The following is a 13,400-nucleotide window of genomic DNA, read 5'->3' as shown; positions in this document are numbered from 1 at the left end:
CCAGCCACCACTTGTGTCATATCGCATTACACCCTCTTCAATCAAGTCAGGAGTCGCAAACCACTAGCTCCAGGGCCAGATATGGTCCATGATCATGTAATATGTGGCCCTCATATGTATGTGCACGTACGCGTGTGTGTGTGTGTGTGTGTGTGTGTGTGTGTGTGTGTGTGTGTGTGTGTGTGTGTGTGTGTGTGTGTGTGTGTGTTAATCAGTGAAAAACTGTCTGGGTTCTCTGAGTGTGTCATCAGCGGAGTGGTCCAATCTGTGGTACTGCTGATGTTCACTCCATACACCCAAAATGCAGATATGAAATAGGAACAAGGTTGGCTGGTCATTCTACAGCCAGATTAAAACTAAAAATCCTTTAAGTGAAAGAAGGCTGGCTGGTCAGTAAGTAGGCAGACATGGGACACTAAATAAATCAAGAAAGAAGATACATGTGCCACAGCAGTAATTAAAGAAGAATTCACGTAGCTAGAGTGACAATTCTGAGTGCTCGGTCATCGGTATCAAAATTGCTAATGCAACTTTTGGCAAACTGCTGTGTTAAGCTACTGTTGCAAGGGGAGAGGGAGTTCCCCTGAATCCCCTATGTGGGAGGACACCACCACACCCTCGAAACTTATATGTGCCTGTTGCAAGGTTACACAACAGTAGAAAAAAAAGAAAACTCCACTATCAGTGAAACTTGTTTGGATTTTTTTCCCCCAATGGATCAGCAACTGTTTACATGGCTGTCAATCTTCTGACACCTTCCAGTAATCAACAGATACATTTATATATGCAGAATGACAACTGCATTGTGATTCTTGGCATATCCTTCATTATGTGCAGTTGTGAAAAAAGGCTTGCATGTCGTCACATTAAGTTTTTTCCATCAGTGTCTTTGGACCAGTGTACCTGCTCAGTTAAGAAATGTATAAATAAACAAAGAAAAAAAAAACATCAGTGTACTATGTAGACTGAAGCAAGGATCATTCATGGCACTGGTACAAATGAAAAACAGCAAATGTATTAACATGCAGCCTGCAACTCAGCTTACTAAATGCAACCAAAATGTAAATATACAAAACATGTCCAGTGATGGTAGAGGACAGATAGCAACACTTAAAATTTCAAAGAGCTGACTATACAGCAAACATGCATCTTCATGCAAGTGATGTTGGAATACTAAACAACTGGGTTCAAAGACAGTCAGAAAAATCCCTTTGTCTTTTGGATTGCATAAACTTATCTGTGAGACTCCACGTCCCATTTCTGTTTTAAAGCCCGCACTTATGCTGTAGCATTAATGGCACTAAAACAGCATTGTGGCAATCAGGACGCTGTCATACACAAAACAGCATGATTATCCTGCTGGGGATTGATCCTTTACTATCCAACACATGCACCTGAACATTATGAAACCTGTGGGTCCTATGGGACAACTGTGGTTTAGTGCATCTTAACTACCACCACCACTATGAATCCTTAGAAGCAAAACAACCTGTGTGGACACTGTGCATTACAGCAAGGTCTACTGCATGTCCTGTAGAACCAGCCAACATTCAGTGTGACTTCTGTGCATCTCTGCAACAACCAATGATGTCTCTTTGGGTCAAGCAATCTTTTACTGTGGGTTCTGCAGATGCACAAATCAAACACTGTGGAATACATGAATTCATGAAACAACAACTGATGTCTCTGTGGATCCAGACAGCAAATACTTTGAGGATCTAACAATCAATTCAACAAAAACTGTGAAGTCTGTAAAGCCACACACTACACTGTGGATTATGTGAATCCATTCAGCAATCACTGACAACTATGAGGATGTAAACCTGTGGATCAAGTCAACAAACAATAGCAACAATTATACCAGTCAACATTCTGAGTGCTTTCTGGGGATCCAGTCAGACAAATGCTCAGTTCAAAGCAGTCCACTACAAGTTCCTATCTCCATATTGTGATCCATGGCTTTAATCAGGATCCTGTATCTTTAAAATTATTAGCTTAATCCTAAACAGAACTGAATGTAGAGCAGTAGGCTCCACAAAATGATAACATTAAACAGTATGCTACTTACATATAAGATTTACTTGTTCTCTGCAGCTACAACATTTCCTGTACGGTTAATAAACTAAATAAAATCAGAAAACTGACATTTGGCTGTACATGACAGCAGCACATAAAATAATAAAAACGTAGGCTGACAATACTGATAGATTATCTTTATTACTGATACAGATGGAAGCTGTATATGGGCTCTAATCCAGGATGCTATTGTTTATTGTTAAGCAAGCCTCTAGTTTAATAGCCTAACATGGGAGCTTTGCATCAAGATGAAGGCAATGGCAAACACAACTCAGTACAGAGAAGAAGAAAGCAAACTAGTACAAGTGTACCTCACAGAATATTTAAAGCTATATAGTCCTAACAAGTTTAACCCTTCTACCCTGAGTTTGATTCCTTTGGCCACCAAATGCACATTATGCATTTCAGCAAATCATTTCAACCAAACCACTGTATCTCTGCTCACCATGTTTAAGAGGCATTTGTATTTCATGATCTCTTTTGCTTAATTAATAAATTCTTCTTAGCTGCAAGTTTCATACTCCTGGCAAACCCATCACTGATGCTGTAATGAAGGCAGAAACACTAGGCTTTTACTAAAATGCACTGCACATACTACACTCAGTGGCGTTGTAGACACCTACTCCTGTAATAAGTAAGGGATGCTAACTAGCATCTGCAGAAACTGTCGTAGTGATATTAGCAAGAGATGGCTTAGCAGAGTGGGAATTACTGTGATCAAGCGAAGACAGGCTCATGGCTGGAAGCGCAAATTATTGCAAACAGCAAAAACAAAACTTTTCACCTTACCTGTCTTCACTTATCTCTTGCGTCTGAACTGGTGCTGTAAACTGCTGACCAAAGGAGTCCTGCAATAAAGATCAGACACTGCTTTAATCTGAACATTAAAAATAATTTTAAAACTGAAAAATGAAGAAAATGTCAGAGAGCTTGTTAAACTGATATTTATGCTTCTTTTTCAAGGCATACTGAAAACATGTTTTAATTTCTAAACATGTCAAGTTCAAAGCAAATAAAGTAAATTATAGGATTCAGATATTATTAACCTCAAAATATGATCCCATTCTTCAGTACATCATGAGGAACAATTATAGCCTCAATAGGAGGAACATGGGTACAACAGAAAATGTACCTTTATGATGTCCTTCCATTCATTGTTGCAGTATTCTTTACATCTAGGATGTATAGGGCAGTCTGAGGTCTGGTCAGTATTCCAAAGCCTTATGTTGCTTTAAGGTATGCCATACATCACACATATGCTCCTTGCATAGCTAGTGTAGGGCATAAATGTGACATCCAGGCATACCATCCTCAGAACTTTTTTGCCACCAGTCCGAATGCCATCTCTCGATTGTTGGTGAATGCGTATGTTGCTGTTGCGGATAAGTGTCCCATTGGGGTTTCTTTTTTCTTGTCTTTTGGTTGCTTCTGGGATTTCATGTCATCCAAGAAGGGTAAATGCCAGTGTGGGTGACCGATTCCCCAAAAAGACTGCTACGAACAGTGATTGTTTTGCCTGGGTGCTTCTCACGGCCATATGTCCTGTTCCATCTGTCAGGCTTTTGTACTAAAAACTCTTTGTAGTGGGCTTTCTTCCTTAGCACTGTATATGGAGAATGTGTGAGATAAGCTTCTCACTAAAGATACTATGGAAGGAATTTCCCGCCCCAAGGGTCAGCAGTCAGGGAAGAAGTAGGCTAAGAAGCTTGGGCCGGAATCTCCTGCTGTTCACCCCTGCAAGATGTTTCTCCAGAAGTAAGTGAATGCCCAGAGGTTCACCCGGCTTTATTGTCAGATTCCTCTGCTGCAACTGGGTTGATGGCTGACAGGGATCCGGCTTTGAGACGTCCATTTTGGACATTCAGGAGGAACCCCGGTTGATTTCCGAATGGCCTAGGGATGTTCCTTAGATTTTAGTCAAGGAAGAAGTCCCTACTATTGTTACTGAATGCTGTCCTAGGTCAGAGCATTCCAAGTTTTACAAGGCAGATGTCTCTTTAAAGAAAAGAGAAACTAAACATGTTTCTCCTGACCCAGAGATCAACACAGTGAGTGGCAGGCTTTCACTCAGGTTTTGTTTAATTCTTTGATGGCCTTGAAACCTCCTCAAGGGGTTTCTGTTCCAGCTTCCCTTGGTTTTCTACTCCACTTGAAAGATCCAGGGAGCAGGATTCCTCTGAGAAGGGGGTGGACTCTGATGAGGAATGCCTTGCTTACTATTCTCAAATTCCTTCTCCTTTGGACTATGGGTTACAGGAAGAGGAGTCTACCAGTCCTGATACTCCCTTTGAAGACATTTCCTTTGTGGACACAATCTCCAGGATGATGGAATTTTTTAAATGAGATTGTGCTCAGGTCTCTGAAATCCATAAGAGGTATTATGAGTTGCTGGAGATGGAATTTCCAAAACCTTTTGCTATTCACTCTGCTTTGGCTGCTTTGTTGGATGCATTTTCGAATGTCTCTTACAGCTCCTGATTCTCAGTACCCTGCTCCCAAGAAACCTGGTATATTTTATAGGGTGCCTGAGGACTGTTAACTTTTTGTACCAGTGTCCTGCTGCTGACCCCTCAATGGCGTCTATAGCCTCTCATAAGCCCTCTCAATTGCTTTCTTTACCCAAGTTACTGCCTTCTGATAAAGATAGCAGAACCATGAAAGGCTAGGTAAGAAGGTTTACACCTTGGCTACCCTGGCTTTTAGGGCTATTAATTATCAAACCCATATGCATAGGTATGTGTTGGGTCCCTTTTCTCAGGCTTGTCAGGTTATCTCAGCTTTTCCAGACTCTGAGGGTAAAACTTCTGCTTTTTCCCTGTCAGGGCCTTCATCACAGCTGCTTTGTCATTTCATCAAGTGTGGTTATGATGCATCAGATGCCTCGTCTAGGGCTGTTGCTTTTGAGTCAGTAACGAGGAGGTATTCTTGGCTTCAACCACTGCCTGATGATGTCAAGGCTAAGCTGGTGGATGCCCTTCTTGACAATAAACACTTGTTTGGGGAGGATGCAGCTGCTAATTTGTTTAAGTCCCTTCAGGATACAGGGAAGGATTTACAGCAACTCAAACATGTTTGTCTCTCCTGTTCCTAAATTTCAGAGAAACTACCCCAATAAGTCAGCCCTTTTTTGCGGCAATCTTGCCCTCCTCCTAAGGGTAAAAAGTGTGGCAAGCAGGCTCCTCCTGCTAAGGCTACTCAGACTTCAGGGACACAGAACTCTTCCTTTCCAGATAAACCAGGTGCTATCTAACTTATCTGTTTCTTCTTAGCCACATTCCTCTTTCTCTTCACCTCTCCATCTCTTCCTGTTTGGCTTCAGATTATTCAGGATTCTTGGGTTCTGTCCATTATTCACCAGGGGTATTTCATGGTGTAGAAATCCCTTCCCCCTTTTGTGGGCATTCCACAGTCCCCTCTGGAGCAACTCCCCCTTTTTCCCCAGAGGTGCTTTGAGACCTTTTGTCTCAGGGTACTATTCAAGAGGTGCCTGTGTCCCAAAGGAGGAGGGGGTTTGACTCCAGGATGTTTCTAGTACACAGAAAAGAGGGTACTTGAAGGCCTATTCCAGTCCTCTCTCATCTAAATACTTTTCTGAAGGTGCCCACTTTTCGAATGTTGTCCATTCAGACTCTGTTCCCTCTTGCTTCTAAAGGCTTACATGGTGTCTCTGGATCTCAAGGATATCCATCTCCATATTCCAATCCATCCCATTTCAGGACGTTTTTGCATTTTTCTGTTGCTTCCTGACATTTTCAGTTCTCATCTTTGCCCCTTCTACTGCCCCAAGGATATTCAGCAAATTACTTGCTCCTGTGATTATTTTTTGCAGGCTTCAGAGGATCCAAATATTTCCTTACTTGGACAACCTGCTGATTTCCAGGTATCCTCTCCAGAGATCCTGTTGCCAAATCTCCGTTTTTTGCAACCTCTCTTCTTCAGAGCTTGGGGTTAACTTCAAAAAGTCTTCCCTGACTCCTTCTGAGGACCATGTTTTTCAAAGTTGCAGGATTCAGACAGTGCTTATGCTGGCATCCCTGCCTCCTCCCAATACCTTAACTCTCATTTCCTTGTTTCAAACTCTTTTTCCTCTGTCTTCCATTACAGCCAGGGAGCTTCGGAGAGCTCTGGATTTCATGTCATCCACCATCCCTATTCTCCCTTTGGCCAAAATTCACATGAGAAAGTTTCAGTGGTTCCAGAAGTCAGTTTGGCTTCAACATGCACATCCTCTAGAGTTTGTTGTTCCTCTTCTTCCTTATCTCAAGAAGGAACTTCTGTGGTGGATACAGCAGTTGTCTATAAACCCAGGGCTCTCATTCCACCCCCCTCTTCCCACTCAGGAGCTGTTTACAGATGCTTCAGACATGACATGGGGAGCAACTTTTGGCTCCCTAAAAGTGCAGGAGGTGTGGTTACCTCTTCAACATTAGAAACATCATTGTCAAAGAGATGAGAGCCCTTCTGCTGGCTCTTCAGGCTTTTCATCCTCTTTTCTCCCCAGGACCTCTCAAGGTATCTACAGACAATACCATAGTGATGTGATATATAAACAAACCTGGGGGAACAAGATCTTAACTTCTTTGCCAGTTGGCACTCTTGGTAATGGATCTTGCTGTCCAGGATCAAGCGACTCTTCAGGCAGTTTACATTTCCTCAGTGCAAAACATTAGGACAGACACTCTGAGCAGGTCCTTAACTCAATCCCACTAATGGATGCTTCGCAAGGATGTGTTTCTGGACATTGTCCACCAGTAGGGTACTCCTCAAGTAGATCTATTTGCCTCGTCTCTGAACAGACAACTTCCTGTATTTTGTCCCAGGTTCTCTGGTATGGAAGGTGGATTCCCTCTCTTTCTCTTGGAAGGGCATGGTTATTTATGCATTCCCTCCTCATGCTCTCATTCCAGAAGTCCTGTTTAAAATTCAACAGGACATTCCCAAAATTTTGTTGGCGACTCCCTTTTGGCCAAGACAGCATTGGTTCCCTCTTCCTCTGAATTTAGCCACGGGCAATCATCATAAGTTACATCACTAGGTGGACCTACTCACACAAAACAGGGGATCTCTCACCCATCCTCATTTACCTACTCCAACTGACACTGTGTGATAGGATTTTGATTCCACATAGACACCTTTTTTCTGAGGATATACTGAGAGTCTTGCAGGAGACCAGGAATCCCACTAATAGGAAATCCTACTTATCCAAATGGAAGAGGGTGTCTCTCGTAACGTGGATCTACTTTCTGTGGATGTTCCTTAGGTTGCGTATCATCTGTGTGAATTGCTCAATGCTGGGTTGGCTAATTCTTCTGTCAAGGCTCACTTTTCAGCTATCTCTGCTTGTCTGCCTTTCTTTAGCTTCTAGATATGAAGCTAAACAATTTCTTAAAGGCATCCTTAATATTAGGCCTCCCAGAAAGCCTGCGCCTCCTCCATGGGATCTTAATTTTGTTTTGGAGAAGTTGACTCGGGTCGGGCTCCTTTTGTACCTTCTGCTTCAGCCTCCTTGCAACATTGCTCTTGGAAGACTGTTTTTTGTTGACTCTTACTTCTGCCAGACAGATGTCTGAGCTTCAAGCCTTTATAGCTTGTCCTCCTTTATTGGTGTTTATGCACAAGGCGGTTAATGAGTTGTCACAATCAGCCTATTCATTTGCCTACTTTATTCCCCCTCTCCGCAATCTGCCAGTGAGAGAGGGTGATGCATAATTTGGATGTGCACAGGCAACTCAGTTTTTATTTGGATAAGACTAAGACTACTAGAAATCTGATCAGCTCTTTGTTGCCTTCCATCCTAGGTCCTTAGGATTAGCTATGTCCAAGCAGTCTATTTCTTCTTGGATCTCTAAAGCTACTTGCTTTTGTTATTCCTTTCATGGTAAGAGCCTTCCTTGTGCTGTTGAGACTCTTTTTACTAGAGCTGTGGCTTCTTCTGGTGCTTTTGGGTTTGGATACTAACTCTATTCTTGAGGCAGCTACCTGGACTTCTGTGCATGCATTACCATGCACTAAAATGGAATCTCCAGAGCTAGAACTGGTTTTGCTGGGGCCATCCTTCATAGCTTCTTAGAGGGCTCTGCTGGTCCTTCCTCTTCCCAAGTTTCTTCTTGGGCTTTAGCACTCTCCCAGATGTACAGAACACTGCAATAGTGAATGGAAAGAGATCATACAGTTGTGTAAAATCTTACCATAACAACAGATGATCCTTTCCTTCACTGTTGCAGTACTTACTCCCTCCCTCGTCCCCCTGGTCCATTTCTCTTCTGAATGTACTGGTTACCTCTGGTTATCCTTTGGCGGGCATTCTGCTGGGGCTTTCAGTTCTGAGGATGGTAGGTCCGGACATTACCTTTATGCCCTATGTTACACAAGGAGCATACATGTGATGTACAACATATCTTAAAGTAACCCAAGGCTTTGGTATACTGTCCGGACGTCGGGCTGCTCTAAGCAGGGAATCCCAGATGTAAAGAATATTGCAACAGTGGAGAGAAGGACATCTACTTGGTAAGATTTTACACAACTGTACTTTCTCCACATTTCTCTTATATCTGCATACAAACCTGAGCGTTCAGGCAATCCCTGTTACTAATGTCATCATCTCTAGAGTCTGGACACCACTGTAGTCTCTGGTTTTCTTACAGTTAATACATTTCTCAGCCCCTGCCTATACCACAAGGTCACAGATCTGTCTCTCTCTACAAGTGTTACCACAACGGGTCTTGTAAATGTTTCTTTATGACAGACCCTTTTGAAGCCTAACAGCAACATTAGCCTACCATTAGTGTTAAATTATAGAAAAATTTGTAATAGGGGTTACCTGAATACAAATGTTTTGCTTTTCAAAATGCAAACAGATCAGACACATACAGTAACAAAAATATATTACTCTGCATAAACAGCTTCAGGTCTCTTGAAAAGACAAACACTTTACTTAAAACTTAACATTCTTGGTTACTACTGCACTGCTTTTCCAAATGTCCTGAATGCATACAGCTCTTGAATGCAAGCTAAATTCCTATAAAGAAAAGAAGTGTGAAATACTACAAACTAGTTCATAGGTGTGTACTAGGCTAATGGCCCTGGAGCCCTTACAAGCCTAGCCCATAGGATTACCCAGGCAACGTGCCACCCGACCTTAGTTTCCAATGCTTCTGTCGAGTAGAGTCAATGGAGTGATCCCCGGGGTAAATTTTCTATTTCCCATCCACTCATCAAGATTTCTCTTGAAGAGGGCCAGTGAGGTGCTCTGTTTGACATGTATGGGAAGTCTGTTCCATAGCATGGGCAGTCTCTGGGTTATAACCTGTCCCTCCAGCATGTTCTGTTGATTGTGGTAATGAGGTTGAGGTCTCTGGAGCGTGTGGTGTGGCAGGATTGGGATTTCTTTAGATGTAGCATTTCTAACAGAGCTGGGTCAGACATGGCTTTATAAGTCAAGCAGAGATTGCCTCCAAGTAGGAAATATGAGACACAGAATAGTTGGGAGTTTTTTGAGTCTGTCCATATAGGACAAGTGTTTAAGGCCTAGGATCCTCTTTGTGAGGTACTTTTGCGGCCTCTCCAGTTGTTGCAGGTGTCTAGTGAGGTATATGCCAAATGGGGCATTGTACTTGATGACTGGCCTAATGAGGGAAGAGCAGAGGGAAACCATGACCTCTTTCTTCCTGGATGCAAAAACCTTAGTAATGAGATGTGCCACATAGGAGTTTCTGACCACAGTGGCAGTTGGTGGTCAAAAGAGAGGTTGCTGTCAACCAGTGTTCCCAGATCACTTATAACACCTTCTGTGTTCAGTGAACTACCACCGATGTGGTAGTTCATGGGAACTGGGTTTTTCCCAACGGGGATAACGACATTTTTTGGCATTGAGCTTAAGACCATGGTTCTGATACCAGTCGCTGGTCTCAGTGAGGGTTTTCTGTAGGATGTCAACATCACTTGGGGAGTTAATAATGGCTCCCAACTTCCAATCGTCTGCAAACTTTGAAATAAACAAACACTATGGTTTCAAACACAGCAATCCTTTAATGAAAAATGACAAGGTAAGCACTTTCACGGATCTTACCCAGCTTCTTCAGACCAACATAAAATATGCAACAAAGTATTTAAATGTATTTAAATGTAAAACAGCCAATGAAAATAAGGTGGTAATTAATTACTTTAGGTCTGCATAAATTACATGGATCCAAGGTACACTAGGCCAATGCTCACCTAAAAAAATGTCTATAAAATAACATATATAATCAAGTTAAAACATAGCCATACGACTTAGCAATGCTAAATGTTTTGGTTCGTCTTTCGGCTTTTTCCCGGTAAGGGGTCGCCGCAGCAGAAATTCTGTCCACTAATGACTGGCAGTAGATTTTTTATGAAACGTTGAGGTGTCAGCTCGACGCCCAACCTTCAACGAAGGCACGCCCATTTACGCAAGCATGTCTTTCGAAAAATAACATCTATAAAAAATGTCTGTATATATAAAAATATATACATATATGCAAATAAGAAATAAGCAGAAAATGCATAAAAAAATCATTGAATATCATAACTAAAAGAACTTAGCGATGTTTCAAAGCTCTAGCTTTGAGAAAAGGTTATAGACAGACCTTGCTATTTAATCCTGGGGGCTTGTCAGCTTGAAGCTGCAAAATCCATTTTTGTTCTAATGCTTCTGAGATCACCACCTCTAATACTAACATGCAAAAGTTCTAAAGCAAAGAACTTAAACTTATGGTTATAGGGCCTTCATTAGCTACATGTTTTGCCATTAGTCTCTTTGGCATTTCTAATATCTCTAAGATGTTCCAGGATCCTATCTTTGAAGGCTCTACTGGTCTTGCCTATGTAGTATGAAAAACAATGTACAGAAACAAAAGTACACCAAGTTCTTAGTGTGACAATCTGCATAAAAAATTGGTGTTAATCTTGAACCCAAGTTGTGGATGTAAAAGGTGACCCCCCACCATGTCAGCCTGAGTCCCTTCATGTTGGACTGGAATTCTGAGAAGCAGATACCAGACAGGAGAGGACCCAGGACCAATCCCTGTGGGACTCCAATCGTGACTGGTCGGCAGTCTGACTTGGAGTCAGCCACTTTCACACTGTGGGTTCTGTGAGCCAGTCTGCAACCCACTTAGTGATACCGGGGTTGATGCCTAGCTTAGTGAGTTTTTCTATGATTCCTGAGTGGGGAATGGCATCAAAGGCCTTGGCCGGATCAAGGTAGGCTGTATGAACCACCTTGCCTTCATCCACAGCTCTGGTGACTGAATCAATGAAAAACTTCCCAAGTTGAGTAGGCATGATCTACCATTCACAACACCAAACTGTGTGGGACCCAGAGTTTGGAGAGCCCGTATATCCTTGTTTATGTGTTCCACAGCTTTGCATATCAGACTGGTCAGGCTAATGGGGCAATAGTTCCCAGGGTCTGTAGTCGCTCCTCCTTTCTGGAGAGGGATGATTACAGCAGTGCACCATTTGGTAGGGACAAAGCCTGAGGTGAGGGTGTGACTGAACAGGGCACAATAGGCGAGATGCCAGTTCACTCTGTAGTTCATGCAGAACACAGCCAGGGATATTGTCACGTCCCATAGAAGCTGTATTCTTGGCCTTGGACAGTGCTGTTTTAACCTGTGCTGCAGTAATACTGGGTGCCTGGCAATCTACTGGTATTGTGATTGGTCCTTGGGGGGGGGGGGTGTTTGACACTGAATCTGTTGGCCTGTATATTGGCAATATCGGTTGGCTCGGTATAGGAGGTACCACTGTGCAGCAGTTCAGAGCAAATCTGGGTATTGCCATGGAGGTTCTTTCCATAACTATAGAATGCCTTGTGCTTGTCTTTACTATCTGCTGCAATTCTGTTTTCATAGCTAGCTTCAGAGGATTTGAAGAGGGATCTCAACTTTTTGTTGAGGCTGATAAGGGAATTTTTGTCCAGTCCTGGGACTTCACCTTATTCTGCATCAGTTTCCTACTTCTGTTGTAGTTTGTTTATGGCAGGGGACCACCAGATTGGCTTCCTTTTTTTGGAGGAGAGCGCCTTGGTACTATTGCGTATGGCGATATCCATGTATTTGTGTACGTGTTCGTACAGTGCATTGGTGTAGGATTTGGTGGTCATGCAACTATTCTTCATTTGCATGGGTGCTGTGAAGTTAGCCACCTCTGTTCTTAGGAGCCCAAAGTTACCTTTGGAGAAGTTTTTCATGGTGCTTAACTTTGCGTGGGGGGGGGGGGTTGGGGTGGGATGGATGTGGACTTGCAAGGTGATTGGTTTCAGTCGGATCTAACCAGGGAGGAGTTGATACTGGTGTAGAGCAACGGTCACCTATGTTAGTAATAACCAGGTCAAGGATGTTGCTACCTCTAGTGGGGGTAAGAATGACCTGGTCTAATGCATTGGAATTAATGAATTCCAGGAAACGTTGGGCAAGTGTATTGGTACACGAGTAGTTTTCCCAGTTAATGGAGAGGTAGCTGAAGTCTCCCAGTATGAGTATGTTAGGTTGGACCCCAATATTCTCCAGGGTGCTTAGGAACGTGGAGTGAGCATCTTGGGATATGGTTGGGGACCTATAGCAGGCTACAACCTGAATTGCTGTCTTATCCAATGTTAGCTGCATCTGAAGTATCTCTGATGCATTATGTTCCGCTACCAGTCTGGAGGTGTGTGCATCCTTTATGAATATGGAACCACCACCACCTTTGAAACTTCGGTACAGGATCTGGGGCCAAAAGGTGTGGAATGAGTTATAGCCTGGTAGTGCAGGGGTGCTTTCCGCTGCCTTGAATCGGGTCTCTGTTACAGCACAAATGTCGATGTTCCCCATTTTAAGGAGTGCTTTGAGCGAGTGCATTTTGAGATTTAGACTTCTAGCGTTGAGCAGCATGACCCTCAGACTGCACTTGTTTCTGGCACAGGGAGCATTTACTCGCTTCCTAGCATGCGAATCGACTTTTTTTTTTTTTTACAGAAAATAACAGTCCACTATTTCACACGGCTGTCTCAAAAAAACTTTTTTTTTAGGATCCAGTCATCTGTACTAGTTCATCACACCTCATCAAGATCCCTTATTCTTCCCTTTCACAAACAGTCTTCTCAGACAAAACTGGAAACAATGGCTTATCTAACAATGATAACCCTTGGGTGTGCACTACTTAAATTCCAAAACTAGCAGGCAATGGATTTTGGGCATTTTACAGGTATCATAAGGTTGAGCATAAAATTTACTGGTAAAAAAAATCCTCTTCTTTGAGGTAAGGTGAAAACAAGATACTCCACTAAGTAACCATACCAAAGGATTAATGACTCCTTAAGA

The 13,400-nt window shown here is 42.7% G+C and overlaps 1 protein-coding gene across 3 annotated transcripts in view; it reads right to left on the bottom strand.

Moving 5' to 3' along the window:
* Positions 1-13,400, bottom strand: part of ATP13A2 (ATPase cation transporting 13A2) — a 2,158,003-nt gene that overhangs the window by 1,384,733 nt on the left and 759,870 nt on the right. For all 3 annotated transcript variants that reach the window (XM_044061825.1, XM_044061827.1, XM_044061826.1), the window contains exon 4: positions 2,866-2,924. In XM_044061825.1, the coding sequence (XP_043917760.1) occupies positions 2,866-2,924 (59 nt within the window). The remainder of the gene's footprint in view (positions 1-2,865; positions 2,925-13,400) is intronic.

This window comes from Protopterus annectens, chromosome 2.part0 (genome assembly GCF_019279795.1).
Source record: "Protopterus annectens isolate FY-2018-M chromosome 2.part0, PAN1.0, whole genome shotgun sequence".
Classification (NCBI taxonomy): Eukaryota; Metazoa; Chordata; order Ceratodontiformes; family Protopteridae; genus Protopterus; species Protopterus annectens.
Note: the sequence above shows the minus strand (reverse complement) of the source record. Positions and strands in the feature narration are given on the sequence as shown.